This window comes from Anthonomus grandis, chromosome 13 (assembly GCF_022605725.1).
Source record: "Anthonomus grandis grandis chromosome 13, icAntGran1.3, whole genome shotgun sequence".
Taxonomy (NCBI): Eukaryota; Metazoa; Arthropoda; class Insecta; order Coleoptera; family Curculionidae; genus Anthonomus; species Anthonomus grandis.
The window spans coordinates 21,146,283-21,162,928 of NC_065558.1; the positions used below are offsets into that span (position 1 = coordinate 21,146,283).

At 31.9% G+C, this 16,646-nt stretch overlaps 1 protein-coding gene across 1 annotated transcript in view; it reads left to right on the plus strand.

The window, feature by feature from the left end:
* Positions 1-1,379: 1,379 nt before the first annotated feature.
* The window catches only part of LOC126743669 (F-box-like/WD repeat-containing protein TBL1XR1), a 53,908-nt gene continuing 38,641 nt past the window's right edge, over positions 1,380-16,646 (plus strand). Inside the window, exons 1-3 of the mRNA XM_050450872.1 lie at positions 1,380-1,570; positions 1,663-1,950; positions 2,168-2,457. Of these exons, the coding sequence (XP_050306829.1) occupies positions 1,513-1,570; positions 1,663-1,950; positions 2,168-2,457 (636 nt within the window). The 5' untranslated portion in view covers positions 1,380-1,512. The remainder of the gene's footprint in view (positions 1,571-1,662; positions 1,951-2,167; positions 2,458-16,646) is intronic.

Below are 16,646 nucleotides of genomic sequence, written 5' to 3' on the forward strand. Positions count from 1 at the left end.
AATTCCATTCGCTTCGGCGACATCGTATGCGAGTTTCCTTAAATCACTACGAGTGATTCCAAACAGACTTCTCTCAAGCTCTAGAACATGCTTTATTGTCTCTTCCTCAATTTCTGGTGGAAGATCTGCGGCTCGTCCAAATTTTTTATCACTTTTATGAACATATTTGTTTTTGTCGTCAATTCTGCGTTTTAAAGTTGCCTTCGGTATTTTATACCTACTAGCTATTTCGTTTAAAATCCTCCATTTTGATGGGCAATTAAGGCTTGTTTCATATCTTCCTCGTTCCATTTTTCATATTTTCCACGTTGTGACATACTTACCTTGAAGAAAAAAAAAAGTTGCTTAATTTGGACGGGTCCAAAATAAGATTTATTAAGTGGTTCAATTTAGGAGTATACCTCACTTTAAAATAGTCGTTTTTAAAACGGTTTTGTTGTGAAAAACAGGTAAACTTTAAAGCGAAATAATAGGTGACAACATGTTTAAAATATATACATAGGCAGATAACAGAGTTACTCACCAGTAAAAAAATAAAGCCCTAAGAAGCTAACAACAAAATTACATCAGCCAGTACGAAAACATAACACATATTATTTCCCGAATTATTCGAACTGTACAGATCTCTTGTTTCGGGCTGCAGCTAGCAAATATATAAGCTATATCTACCGGCCAACAAATGGCGCCTGGCACAGTTTTTATTCGAATAAAGGCGATGGTCCAATTTAAGAGCCGGTCCAAAATAGGGACCTCTGCCCTATATACCTACCTTAAAGTTAGAGCGAGTTTCTCTTCTGCTTAGGTTGGGTAAAGATTGCAGTTCGTAGACAACTTCTTAATATCTTCTTGAATTCAACTTAACACAAAATCAAACTGAAATTTAGAAAGTGTGAAAAATTCTGCAAACTTTTTGTCGCCAGCACACAAATGATTTGTAATCAATACTTTGAAGTATTCTTCATTCATTCTTGATTTAAAGATGGGATGTTTAGGAAATCTTGGTAAATTTAACATTTCTAACATGTCTTCATTGTCAATTTCTTCCAGCAAAAGATATTTCAACATCAATTTTTTATTTTTTCTTTTTGTTACACTCATCGAGAGACTCACTATGTCTATAACAGCTTACTGACGAATGATTACAAATTTTAGCCACAGGTTGTTCCTAGAACATGCCGACAGAATACTCGCTGTAAGCAAAACGCTCCGACTGGCGATCATTGCTAGCGATTATCGTCGCGCTATTATCGCACTGCGATTATCGCAATAGTCGCTTCAAGCAAAACATACCTTAAGAACCATTCCACGCTGAAAATCGTGCAACCGGCATGGCATGAAAGAGCCTCACCGATTGACATTTGACATTTTCGATCTTTGACATTAACGTGTTTGTGTTTTGTATTGAGAAGGTTGACTGGAGGCTGTGTTTGGAATTAGAATTTTTATTTTAACATCTTTTATTCAATTAAATTGTGCACATTCCTTGGAATCGTATCTAAATGCTAATTCAATATGAGTTTCTCCAGCGACGAAGTTAATTTTCTCGTTTATAGATACTTACAGGAATCTGGTAAGCACAACCTTATCTAAGATATTTTCCAAGCCAATAAGTTTATTATGTTAGTTCTTAATTTAATAGGACAAATTCACATTTTATTACAGGTTTCCAGCACTCTGCTTATACTTTTGGCATAGAATCTCATATTTCACAAACAAACATCAACGGAGCACTGGTTCCACCGGCCGCTTTGTTAAGCATCTTACAAAAGGGGCTGCAGTATACCGAGGCTGAAATCAGTATTGGAGAAGATGGAACTGAACAAAGACTTGTTGAAAGTCTGAGTCTTATTGATGCTGTTATGCCTGATGTGGTTGCAGCAAAACAAAACCAGCAAAACCAACAGAAACAGGCAGTTAAAAATGAAACTGTAGAGGCTAATGGAGAGGAAGGTAAAACCTAACTCTTAGTTTTATTTGAATGATGTATTTACTATTTAACCTATGTGATATGTATCTGCCTTTATATTTTATAAGTTAAACTTATTCTCTAGAAATATATTATAGCCTAATTAATGTCCATATTTATATTTGTCCTTTTGTGTATCAAATAAAACCTACAAATAAAGTGACTTCTAAACTGTTGACTTTCACTAAAAAAATATTTTAGCTGTAGTGGCATCAACTCAAAATGAATGTATGGATGTAGACCAGTCTATAGAAATCCCACCAACGAAAGCCACAGCCCTGCGGGGCCATGAATCTGAGGTATTTATTTGTGCATGGAATCCTACGAGAGATCTTTTGGCGAGTGGTTCCGGGGACAGTACAGCGAGGATTTGGGATATGAGTGACAATGCCGCTACCAAAGATAGGGCTCAGCTGATTTTGAGACACTGTATCAGAAAGGGGGACAGCGAGGTTCCAAGCAACAAAGATGTCACCTCCTTGGATTGGAATGTAAGTTAAACCCAACAGGGTCCTTTCTTTATTAAAATATTTATTAGTAGTTTTATCTATAATGGTGTTCAGTTGAATAACTGATTTAAATTGTTCACATTATGTTTGCAGTATTATGAGTGATAATAAATGTCAAGTAAGCAATAGCAAATATTCCTTTACTGCATATATTATCTTTACCGTTATTGCAAAAGCGATTGCAGACATTCATTATTTTCTAAGACCTGATAAGGTTTATGTGCTTTTTAATCTAATTGTGTTCAAACAATAGGGCTATTGATTTCATGTAAACATATGTACAGGGTCATTTCTGAAATGGTACACCATGTATTTTATTTTTTTAAATGATCTGATGATGATGTCTTTATTCTTAATTCAAAAATATATGCATTATTTATATTTGGTTCAGTAATTTTTAATATATTTGGGTTTAACATTTATGATTTGGTTGCAACATTAGAAACTGGTTAGAGTATAGTTTTCCAAAATCATTATTTTTAAAACCCATAAATTTTGATATTAAATAAAAAATACACATATATAATGCAGTACACACAAATAAATTAGAATGCAATTAAACTCTTAACTAATATATGACTAAACCAGTAAAAAATGTTCATAATTGCTTAATATGCCCACCATTTTTTTTTAATTTATTTATTTTACAGCAAATCCCCATTACAAAATAACAAGATATATTATAATTAGATTATGTAAACCTAAATTTAACAAAAATAAACAATTAATTCGATTATATTAATTAACAGTTTAAAAAAAAAAATAACAAATTGGCATAAAAATTACAACATTTTTAATTATTAAATAAACAGTCTTTATTTATTTAATAATTTATTTATTTACGGAATCCATTTACAAAAGTGTTACATAGCATACCCATACAAACATATATATTCGGATACAAAACTGTCTATAAATCAATGAAAGGTGTAGATGAGTTAATTAATTAAAGCCCCTATGAAATAATCTTCTTTAACTGCCCCTTAAAAGATGTAATCCTAGAGTCAAAAAAGCTTATCTGTCCTGACAGACCATTAGCACTTTGAGCCATTTGTGTAATTGGCTCATTAATACCATAATTGGTATGGTGGAATGGGACTGAAAATATTTCTGATTGTCTATTCAATCTGGAAGGCACCCTAAGTTTAAAAAGAGACAATAACTCAGGACAATCTATAGTAGCATTTAAAACCTTAATAGGACAAAAAAAAGATCATTAACTCGCAGCTATGGGGTAAAGGTGTAGTGGTGAACCATTTTTTACACCTGAGACAAGATCCAAACAACCACCGATGTCAGGAATAATAAACCCAGATGTTCAAATTCAATTCAATTCAATTCAATATATTCAACTTCAATATAAAATATTACAATTCTAAGAATATAAAGCACCTAGATACCAGAGTATCTGTATGTGCTATGGTAGAAACAATTTAAAAATTCTAATATATCAATGTTGTTACCCTTAGCAGGCTAGCCGTTATATAAATTAGTTCACAATATTTAACATTTTAAATAAGTTTACCCAAAACTACATAACAAAAATCAAAAAGAATCATATACTATATACACATATACATTTTAACTACGAAGGTATTATGTAGTATTTTACAGAATTTTCTAGTCTTTGGTACCTAAAACCTATAATATTTGAAACAAAATAAATAATTGAATAAATGTCCATACTGAGATTTTTTTCTTTTTCCCTTATGTATTTATGTTGTGATTGCTATCGAGTAAGAAAATAAAAAGTTTGGTGAAAAGCAGAATATTGATACAAGCACATATGATCAATCAACAAAATTTTCTTTTGTTACCTAATATATAACTTAGGGCATGCTCATTAAACTTTTTGAAGTATTTCTGTTGTTTGACATTTTCTGGGAGAAGGTTATAAAATTTTGGAGCTAAAAATACTGCCGAATGTTGACCAAAATCTCGAATCATATAAGGTAGTACAATTTGCTGGTGTTTATTAGCTCGGGTTTGGTGTCTATGGTTTATTATACTTTGTTTACCATAGAATTTATGAACATAAGAGCAACAGGTTGTTATAAAAAGAGTTTTCAAATCTTGTATTTCAGAATTATATAATTGCTTTGTTGAAAATAACCTAGGTCTCTTTAACATTATCTTTACTATTGAATTTTGTATTGTTTTAAGATTTTTTAGACTGTTTTCCATATGCCCCACCCCAAATCAATATCCCATACCTTAATAGGGGTTCCACGAGAGCTTTATAGATCAACACAATGAGTTTTCTGCACAAAATTTCCCTTAATATATAAAATTTATGTAAGAGTGCCTTTATCTTTTTTGTTAAATAATCAATGTGTATATCCCATTTTAGATGTTTGTCTATATGGACTCCCGAATATTTTATAGAGTTTACCTGTGCAATTGGTTCATTAATATTGTTTACAATAATATTTTGAAAGTTTGGTCTATTTGAACTGTTTATGGAAAATGCTATATATTTGGTTTTTTTTGGATTTAGTGACAATTTAAAGGTGTCGAAAAAATGTTTGATTAATGATAGACCTTCTTGAAACTTAACTTTTGCCTCTTGCCATGTGTCTCCAATAAATATAATTCCTGTATCATCTGCATAGGATATTACTTTGCCAGGAGTTTTTATATCATTCACTGCATTTATATAAACATTGAAAAGTAGGGGTCCTAGTACAGTGCCCTGCGGTATTCCAATTTTAATGATATCAGGATCGCTAAGGTTATTTTTTATCTTGGTGTATTGCATTCTGTTTGATAGATAACTCTGTAAAAGTTGTAATACTTTGCCTCTGATACCATATTTTTCTAATGTTTGTAATAATATTTGGTGTGACACTGTATCAAATGCTTTTGTTAGGTCGAGAAACACCGCAAGGCACTTTTTATTTTTGTCCATACTTTTAGTTATATCACTAACAAGCTCATATATATCATCTATTGTTCTGACTCCTCGAGTAAAACCAAATTGATTTTTTGATAGTACATTATTTTGGTCAAAATAACATAACAGTCTATCCTTAAAGCATTTTTCGAAGACTTTTCCCAGGTTAGATATGACACTTATTGGTCTATAATTATCCATCAATTCCTTACTTCCGGACTTAAAAACTGGACTCACCACAGATATTTTAAAATGACTTGGCACTACACCAGTTTTAAAAATTAAGTTTATAATATGTACAAGTGGTGGTAAAATGTGCATATGGAGCAGTTTTAAGATTTTTGCAGAAATTCCATCTTTACCAGGTGAACCATTATTTTTTAAAGAATTTATATATTTAATTATCTCATTCTGAGCAACGGGTTTCAAATACATGGAATTTGGGAATGTCCTGTTTATTGTGAAGGGGTGAGGGGGAGTATTAATGCTTTTTGATAGGTTTAAACCAACATTCATGAAATGCTTGTTAAAATGATTAGCGATCTCTATAGGATTTATTATTTGATCACTATTTTGCGATCTAATCATTTTTATTTCCCCCTTACTCTCATTCCCATTTTCATTTACAGCCTCATTTATAAAATTGTATATTTTTTTTATGCTATTACTATTTTCCTGAATTTTATTTTTGTAGTAATCATTTTTTGTATTTTCGATCAGATTATTCAGTTTATTTCTGTACTGTTTATATTCAAAGATTTTTTCTGGCGTAGGATTTTTCTTTAATTTTTGTTTTAATTTGTCTCTAGTTTTTATTGAAGTAATTATACCTTGCGGTATCCATGGTTTAATTTTTTTAACTCTTGTGTTTAACACTCTTTCATAGTATGATTGATTTATTATTTCAGATATATTTTTTACCAAAAGATTCAAGGCTAAGTTAGGGTCGTTTTGTGTAGATATTTCATTCCAGTTTCTGTTTTTGGCCAATTCAATTAATTTTTGATAATTTATGTTTCTAATTGTTATGAATATTTACACAAAATATCCAGTGTATAAGACATAAGACTTAGAAGTCACTCTAGATAAACTTAACAAAAATTATGAAATTTTATGCCTGAGCGAGCACTGGCTCAGGCCAGGGGAGGAGAATTTCATCCACATTGATGGGTACCAACTGCTTACTTGTTATACGAGAATACACAGTCAGCACGGAGGTGTTTGCATTCTTGTCCAAGATGGGAAGGAACAATATTATAGTGAAATGCTTAATATACAGAACTACAGCATTGAAGGACAAATTGAAGTATGTGGAATTTTAAATAAAAATCAAAAATTATTGATTCTGTGTATATATAGGTCATGTCTTGGTGACTTTGATGTATTTCTTGATGTCTTTGAGGAATTGTGTCAGAGTTTATGTTCAGCTTTCAAGAATTTTAGGATAGTTATGACAGGTGATTTTAATGTCAATTTATCGCCAGAAAAAAATCTAAATGAGAGTGGGATGGAAAAGCGGAAATTTTTGGATCTTTTACACTCTTATAATTTTAATCAAACAATATTTGATACAACAAGACCAAATCTATTAAATAAAATATCATGTATAGATAATTTTTTCATTAACTTTTTAGATTTTAGCAATGCTGAAGTATTGGAAACAGCCCTTTCTGATCACCATGCAATACAGATCTCAATTAATACAAGTCTAAACACCGACAAAGAAGTTGGTGCATGGAAAATGGGGAGAATATTTTCAAAATCTAAATTAAAGGCTTTATGTTCTGAAATGACTGGCTGTGTGTGGGATGATGTGCTGGGGGAGGCGGATGCTGAAAAAGCTTTTAATAAGCTGGCAGGTATTTTGGATACTAAGCTCAACCAAATATTTCCAATAAAAAAAATAAAATCAAAAAGCTCAAAGAATAGATCCTGGTTAACACAAGGTATCAAGATCTCATCAAAAAAGAAACACAATTTATTTCATCAAATGATTTCTGGACATGTTAGCAAAAATTACTATAAAAAATATTGTACGGTCTTAAAAAAAGTAATTAGAGAGGCTAAAAAAATTACTAACTTTAAATATATTGCTGAATCTGAGAATAAAGGGAAGGCTACATGGTCTTTAATTAAAAAATTTACAAACAAAAAGTCTGATTGGAATCTTCAAATACTAAATCTGATAGTGAATCTGATTTTCTTGACACTGTTAATGACTACTTCCTAAATATCTGTCCTGACATTAACTTTAACAATAATATTGATCTAAGCAAAATAAAGAGACATCTAAACAGCATTTTTTTGGCTCCTATCAATCCAACTGAAGTAGAGAACACAATAAAACAACTAAAAAATAAGTCATGATGACATTCCTATTTCATTTTTAAAGCAGATTTCAGGGCAATTGGCAAGGCCACTAGCTCATGTCATAAACTTACTTATCAATTCAACAGGGTACCTATCCAGCACTTCTCAAAATTGCTCTAGTTAAACCGGTCTTCAAAAAAGACAATCCCTCTGAACCTAAAAACTACCGTCCAATATCACTGCTCCCCAATATAAACAAGGTTTTTGAAAAAATTATATACACCAGGCTTGAAACTTATCTTGAGAAACATCAAATACTGGCAGAATTACAGAGAGGGTTTAGAAAAGGCAGATCAACAGTTAGGGCTATATATCAAGCACTGCAGAAAATTATTAAATCAATGAATGATCGAAAAGCTACAATGGCAATTTTTCTTGACCTATCCAAGGCTTTTGACAGTGTTGACCATTCAATACTGCTTAAAAAACTAGAAGCCTATGGAATCAGAGGAGTTGCCCTTAAACTTCTAGAGTCCTATCTGGCAAACCGTAGGCAGTGTGTAGTTGACAGAATGAGTGATGGTAGACAGTTCAAGTCTGGTTACAAAGAAATAAAAAAAGGTGTGCCTCAGGGGTCCGTTCTGGGACCATTGCTGTATATAATCTACACCAATGATGTCACCAATGTCTATGATGATATGGTTATGTTTGCTGATGACGCAAGTCTTATATGCAGCAAAAATACAGATCAGGAGTGTGCAAATCAAGTGGCCCAAACTGTTGGATTGCTAGAAGGTTTAGCATAAATAATCTTCTGCTGAGTGTCAACAAAACGCAAATATTAAACTTTAAACAACGGCCTAGTGAAAGTTCTCTAGTGCAAATTGGAAGGACAGAGATAAGAACACAGCAGTCAGCTAACTTCCTTGGGGTAATGATGGATGAAAGATTGGATTGGGGTGCCCATGTTGAGTTGGTGGCAGCAAACATGTCCAGATATTGCTTCGCTTTGAGACTAATAACACAGGAGGTGGGTACAGTGGCTTCCCTTTCAGCATATCATGTCTATATACAGTCCAGAGTCAGATATGATATAATTCTTTGGGGGAACTCGGGGGACTCTGAAAGAGTTCTTATCTTGCAAAAAAGGTGCTTGAGAACTATATTCAATTTACCCTATCAGGAATCCTGTAAACCATATTTTATTAATCATAACATCCTAACATTTTATTGTATTTATATCTATGAATGTGTTTCGTTTATCCTTGACAATAAAATCTTTTTTGAGAATCTGAAAGGGCAACATCCGCATAATACTAGGTTCAAAAACAATTTCAAGACTTGTAAACCAAATTTTACATTTGTTAAGAAAAATGTGGTACATAGTATCTTAGATGTCTGGAATAAACTCCCAATAAACTTCAGAGAAAAATCAGATAAAGAGATAAAGAAAGATCTAAAAATATATCTGCAAGAAAAGGCCTTTTATTCTCTTCATGAGTATATGGCTGAAAATTTAAATGAAACTCTCTTCTAGTATTGTGTATTAGTGCATGAGTTAATTTGTGAATGAATGTTATATTTTCTTGTTATTTAATTTTTGTGTACTCGCGTTTTGCCTTTTTATTTATATTTAAATTTAATATTTTAATAAATCATGACATGAATGGATGTATGAATGGATAAGTGACTGAATGCTTTAAATTTTATAAATATTTAAATTGTATACCTAATTAAGTTAGAATTTTTTTTTACTGACAAAATCCACACCTCACATAGGTAATAAAAAATGTGTATTGTTGTAACTACATGTTTTATGGATTTAATAAAGGACACAGAACACAAATATAGAGAAATGCGTGTTGCCTAATGAACAGACAGAAATTCTGTTGACAGCTTTATTGACGTTGTTGACAAAGACGGGGGCAACCATCTTGGGTGGCGTGTGGCGGGAAATTTAAGCCTGATCTATTGCCTGATATTTAGATTTGAAGTAATTTGCAGAATTACAAAAGTTGAAGCGTTAACTGACGAGTGATGAGATATATTTAAATAGAATTTTATTTTATTTTAAAAAAACAATATGCTTATCAGTTTAGAAATACCCACATTTAATTAAAATCGTTAATTTTAAATGTTGAGAAAAAATTAAAATATTGCATCTCAGACATCCCTCATCACTTCAATGAAGAATTAACACATCAACTAAAATATTATTTAATTTAAATTTGGTTCTCAAGACATTGCTTATTTAAGATATTCAGCTATAGATACTTACCAAAAATTATAAATTGGCACGATAGATATGGGACCAAATTTTAAATAAAAAAAACAAAACTAAATTGTCTTTTAAATGTTTTATTTTAAGATGAATTAAAATAAATTTAACAGAAAGTTTTAAAATGCATAAAAAAATTTACAATATAAATTAAATACTCCAAACTGTAAGTATGGTATTAATAAGACCTTTTATGTAAAAAATAGAATTTTTACAGGTATAAAGCATATTTTAACTGAAAATCCTAATTTCTGGAGTTTCAGAAAAAATTACCTGCTTTTTTTTGTTTCCATAAGTGTATAAAACATAAGAAATATCTAACAAACATACCTAAATAAAAAATTAAACATATATATTTGTTAACCATCTATACAATTATTATAACAAAATAATATATATCCACATATTACGGAAAACAAACAAATAAATATTATGGAAAACATAAGCTCTTATAAAGACAGAAACTGAACCTATCTCTTGAAATAAATCTGGCTTCTCATTGTAAATAAGTTAATTAATAGATAGATACAACACAAATACATATGTACAAGTTAATATGCATGTTTTTTCCATTTTATTTTTTTAGTATAAGCAAATAAAAACAAAATATGACTTTTGATTTTTGGTTAGTCACAATCGGGTAAAGATGTCACAAGTCAGTGGGGTTGTCTCCAGTAAGTATGGAACATGAAACATAAGAAAACAGCTTAAGACAGTGTATTGTGTATACAATATTCTTCTAAAATAAAATACAAAACAGTTTTTATTATTAGTAACTATTGATTATCACATTTAGTTATGATTACAATTCAGGTTCTAAATAATACTTTAAAGGATTTTATATTACTCTTCATTTCTTCTTTCATTTCTGAAAAAATCCTAACTCTTTTTTCACTCTTTATCTTATAAACAGCTGCTCTTATTCACAAAATTCCCAAACTACCCTCTGACACTGGCCATTTGACTTGTCATGTAAATGATGTTCCCCTACCTATTCCTATGTCTTCCCTTACCAAAAACTCAAAAATTTACAATCATGTTCCTCTATGTATTAGACATATATCGGATGTTAAGAAATTTAAAAGAGAATTAAAGCCGCTTTTATTGGCTAAGGCATATTTTGAATGCCTAGCTAAAATAATATTTTACAGCTTTACATTTTTTTGCTATAAATTTACTTAAAAACTTTAAATTGGAAGATAATCATGAGGCTTGGCTTGTTTTCCACCCAAAGAAAACTTAAAAAAGACAATCGTCAAATACGACAGTTAAAATGTCATTAACGTCACTATTGTCATATTTGATGTACGTCAAAAATTAGACAATCAGAATCAATCGGCCATCTTGGGTGGCAGACTATTCCGCCCCGCCACATTCAACCTTCATACCGGGGATTTGATATGCATAAAACATAAGTCGAGTAATGTTCTTCGTGACTCTAATGTGGGTAAGTTCAGGTTATCCCTCACCCACTGATAGTAATACTCCTGTCTCCTGTAACCACATCTAAAAGCAGCCACCCTTAAAAATTTATTTTAAGTTTTTTTAATCTGCTCAATGTAGTAGTTATATGACGGGGATCACACAATTGAGCCATACTCCAAGATGGGCCTAACTAGAGAGCAATAAAGTAATCTAAAAGTAAACAAAGACAAACCAGTTGTAGACCGTTGGATAAAACCCAGCATTTTCATTGCCCTACCAGTCACCTGATTGATGTGACTTTTAAAAGACAACCTGGAGTCAATAAATATTCCTAATACAGAAACCTCTGTTTTGACACCAATTGCTACATTATTTATTTTATAAAGAAAAGCAATAGGGTTTCTTTGCTTAGAAAAAGTAATCTTATGGCACTTATTGATATTAAGGGACATTCTATTCAAGTGGCACCAATCAACTAATTAAGGTCTTTTTGCAGGAGCACAGCATCGGAAAGGGATGTGATAGGCCTGAATAATAGTTTTAAGAAAAGATTGGGAGAAGCCCCTTTAGTTATTGAAAATGACAATAACCAATCAAATGGATTTACAGCTGCTAAACGTAGAGCATGGATTTATATAAATAGGATTGAAAATCATGTTTCTGCTGATATGGTTAAAGACTATATTATGAGAAAACCCAATTTTGATTCTGTTGACGTTATGGTCAAGAAAATACCGTCAGAGACTACCAAGTTAAAAAGATTTGTAGTAGTTGTACCATTTTATCTTAAGGATACCATATATGACACTAAATTTGGGCCTCGCAATGTAGGAATTAAGCGCTTTATATTTGATAAACACAGAGAATTTTTAAATAAAGAATCGTTTTTTTAAGTAATAACATAACGGGGCAACAAAATCGGTTGAATAAAAACAAAACTACGGGTACAAAACAATATCATCAAAAAACATTTCAGAATCTCATGATTTACTATCAGAATGTGGGTGGAATGAGGACAAAACTTTTCGATTTCTCCCAGGCTTCATTATCATGTACCTATGATATTATAATGTTGAGTGAAACTTGGTTGAATAAGGACTTTGAGGATGCGGAAATTGGACCATTAAACTTTAACATATACAGAGTTGATAGAGGGCCAGAGATGGTAAAAAACGTGGAGGCGGCGTCTTAATTGCGGTAGCAAAAAACTTGCAATCAAAATTAATAGAAATTATTGAAAATAATGTTGAACAGGTTTTTGTTGAAGTAAAAATTAATAAGACAATAATTATTTTAGGCTGTGTATACAGGGTGTTTCATAGTTGTGGTGCCAAAACCTTAGGGGAGATTCCGCTCAGCAAAATAAGAAAAAAAGTTTATATGTTTACGGAAATGTTTCGTTTCCGAGATACAGGGTGTCAACTTTTTTCCAAAAATTAAGTTTTTTATTAATAACTTAGAAATGCGTTAGTCGATTTCATTGATTTTTTTACAGTTTATTTAAACCATTATCAGACATCTACTGAAGCAATTAAATTCGATCCGAAATTTCCAGGGGCGTACCAATAGAGCAAGTATTTTGTCTTTTTGTAGAAAAAAATATCACCCTGCAACTTTTTTGCGGTTTTTATTTACTTATTTTAAAAAACCCACTAAAATACAACTTTTTGGTCTCTTGACTTTTTTTAGTGTCTCGCTTCGTTTTTGAGAAAAAATTACAATACGGCACTACGGCACGTCTCTGAACTCCATAAGGAAAAATAAAAATGCTTAGGAATTATCCAAAAATGTACCGCAGTGTGTTTATTTTTGAAAACTAAAAAAAAACATCAAATAAAATTTTCTCTAAAATAATACATTATTTCTCAATTTTCTTAGTAGGTACGAGAATACATTTTTGTTAAAGTAATCACTGATAACAAAATTACAATAAATGTTCAAACTGACAACCTCCTGCTTCGATGCAAGCATTCACCATACTTTGTCGTACTCGTTCGAAAATACCTGCAGTGTTCTGAATAGTCCGACAAGAATCGAAAATTCTTTGCTGTAATTGTTCCACTGTTTCCACGGGGGTAGCATAAACAAGGTTTTTTAGGTAACCCCAAAGGAAAAAATCTAAAGATGTAAGATCTGGTGAGCGAGGAGGCCATGCAATGGGTCCTCCTCTACCTATCCATCGTCCAGGGTAAGCTTCATCCAAATAGTTTCTTACTTCTCGGTAAAAATGAGCCGGTGCACCGTCATGCTGAAATATCATTTGCTGCCTGCTATTTAATGGAACTTCTTCTAGGAGTCCTGGAAGAGTCTTGCGTAAAAAATCTAAGTAAACATCTCCATTTAGACGCGGTGGTAATACAAATGGGCCAATCAATTGATCAGCTACAATTCCTGCCCAGATATTTAGATGAAAACGCTGCTGGTGGCCTGTAACGTGCGGTGCATGAGGATTTTCTTCATGCCAAACATGATAATTATGGCTATTAAAATACCCATTTCTGGTAAACAACGCTTCATCGGAAAATAAAATGTTCCTATTAAACTGTGGATTGTTTATAAGGCTACGAAGATACCACTGGCAGAAAAAAACACGGAGTGGATAGTCGGCTGGAATCAATGCATGGACTTTTTGCAAATGGTAGGGATGCAGCAGCTGCTCATGCAATATTCTCCAGACTGAACTGTGTCCAATTCCCATAGCATTAGCTATTTCACGAGTGCTAACGAATGGTGCATTTTCCACTCTTTCCAAAATTTCCTCCTCGGCAGCCACAGTTCGGGCAGTTCTTCTGGGAGCAACATCAGGCCGTGTTACACTCAATGTACCAGTTTCTCGTATTCGCCTTTCGATATTTGGAAATATTTTTCTGCTGGGATGTCGCCTATTGGGAAATTTTCGACGATAAATTCGTTCGGCTTCTCGAAAATTGCAACGGGCCTCACCATACACAAGAAGCATATCTGTTAGGTCAGCAAAAGTGTATTCCATTTTTTTTCACCACCAACTACCAAGATAGGTATTTTAGAACTAACACTGTTAAATTTAAACTTTAACAAATGCAGAGCGTTGTAAACAAAAACACTTACTTTGATACAAAAATAATCTTTAGAATGGATCGGAATGTAATTTCGGTATTTTCGATGTTAGTTACGATTATTTACGATTTCGATGTTATCTACGTGGTAATGTTTTTTTTAGTTTTCAAACACACTGCGATACATTTTTGGATAATTCCTAAGCATTTTTATTTTTCCTTATGGAGTTCAGAGACGTGCCGTGGTGCCGTATTGTAATTTTTCTCAAAAACGAAGCGAGACACTAAAAAAAGTCAAGAGACCAAAAAGTTGTATTTTAGTGGGTTTTTTAAAATAAGTAAATAAAAACCGCAAAAAAGTTGCAGGGTGATATTTTTTTCTACAAAAAGACAAAATACTTGCTCTATTGGTACGCCCCTGGAAATTTCGGATCGAATTTAATTGCTTCAGTAGATGTCTGATAATGGTTTAAATAAACTGTAAAAAATTCAATGAAATCGACTAACGCATTTCTAAGTTATTAATAAAAAACTTAATTTTTGGAAAAAAGTTGACACCCTGTATCTCGGAAACGAAACATTTCCGGACCCATGTTCATATAAACTTTTTTTCTTATTTTGCTGAGCGGAATCTCCCCTAAGGTTTTGGCACCACAACTCTGAAACACCCTATATATTCCCCCCCAATCTAAATTAGAAGTTTATCAATCTCATTGCAATACAATGGATAGTTTATTTAGTAAATATTTTGATATTGATAATTGTAGGATTGTTGTGACAGGAGATTACAACATTCCTGAAGTTTCATGGAAAAATGAAGTAACAGGTATTAGTGTACAGTGCAATGCTACTTCACCAGCAAATAGTTTATTTAACTGTTTTAATTTTCTTAACATGTATCAACTTAACTTTGTAGTAAACAGTAGGAATACTCTTTTAGATTTAGTTTTTTCAGATATAAAAGATATGGATGTGTCAGAAGCTATTGACACATTACTGCCAAATAGTATTCATCATACTGCCATAACTTTTGGAGTTCCTATTAATTGTGATAATATATCCAGTAACTATGAAGAGTATTTTTATGACTATAATAATTGTAACTATTTTCCATTAAATGATTTTTTTGCAGGGATTGATTGGCAAACTTATTTTGCAAACTTAAATGTAAATGATTATGTGTCATTATTTTACGACATTTTATTTCAGGGTATTCAACATTTTGTACCTTTTAAAAAATTTAAAACCTCATCCTTTCCAAAGTGGTTTAGCGCTGAACTACGTAGGATTGTCATAGAAAAAAAGAAAACCCATAAATTGTACATGGAGTCAGGTAAAATTTATGATTATGAAACATTTGTAACACTTGGAAGAAATTGCAAAGAACTTTGAAACTTTTGAAAGAACAAAAAATTGCTATGATGCTTCTATAAATAATATAGAGCACAATATTAATGATAATCCTCAATCTTTTTGGTCATTCATTAATGAAAAAAAAGCATTTTATGTTACCTCAAACAGTTGAATTTAATGGCATTAATAGTCATAATAATCAGGAACTTGTAAATCTATTTTCTGATTTTTTTTCTAGTGTATATAAAATGCCGGTTAAAGATCATTCCAATAATTATGTTTTTCAAAATTGTATAAATGTAAATTATTATCATTTTAGTTTAATTGATATAATAGGTGGAATAAATTCAATGCCATTTAAACTAAGTATTGGGCCAGATGGAATACCATGTTACTTTTTAAAGAAATGTGTTTACACTTTGGCTATTCCTCTAGCAATGATTTTTAACAAATCAATGGAATCAGGAATTTTTCCAGACTTCTGGAAGGTGAGCAATATAAAACCCATATTTAAATCAGGGAATAGATCGGCTGTTGATAATTATAGGGGAGTCTGCATTCAGAGTGAAATCCCTAAACTGTTTGACTCCCTTGTTGCTAAAAAACTGTACAGTGATTGTCGTGGTATACTTAATAGTGAGCAACATGGTTTCATAAAAAATAGATCTACCAATACAAACCATATTTTAAGCAATATGGAGCAAGACTCTGTTTATACTGACTTTTCCAAGGCCTTTGATAGAGTGGACCATAATTTCTTGGTTGCAAAGTTAAGGGCCTTGGGAATTAGCGGTAGGGTAGCTGATTGGTTAAATAGTTTTCTAACTGATAGAATGCAGAGAGTCAAATATGGTAGTTCGGTGTCTAGACCTATAAC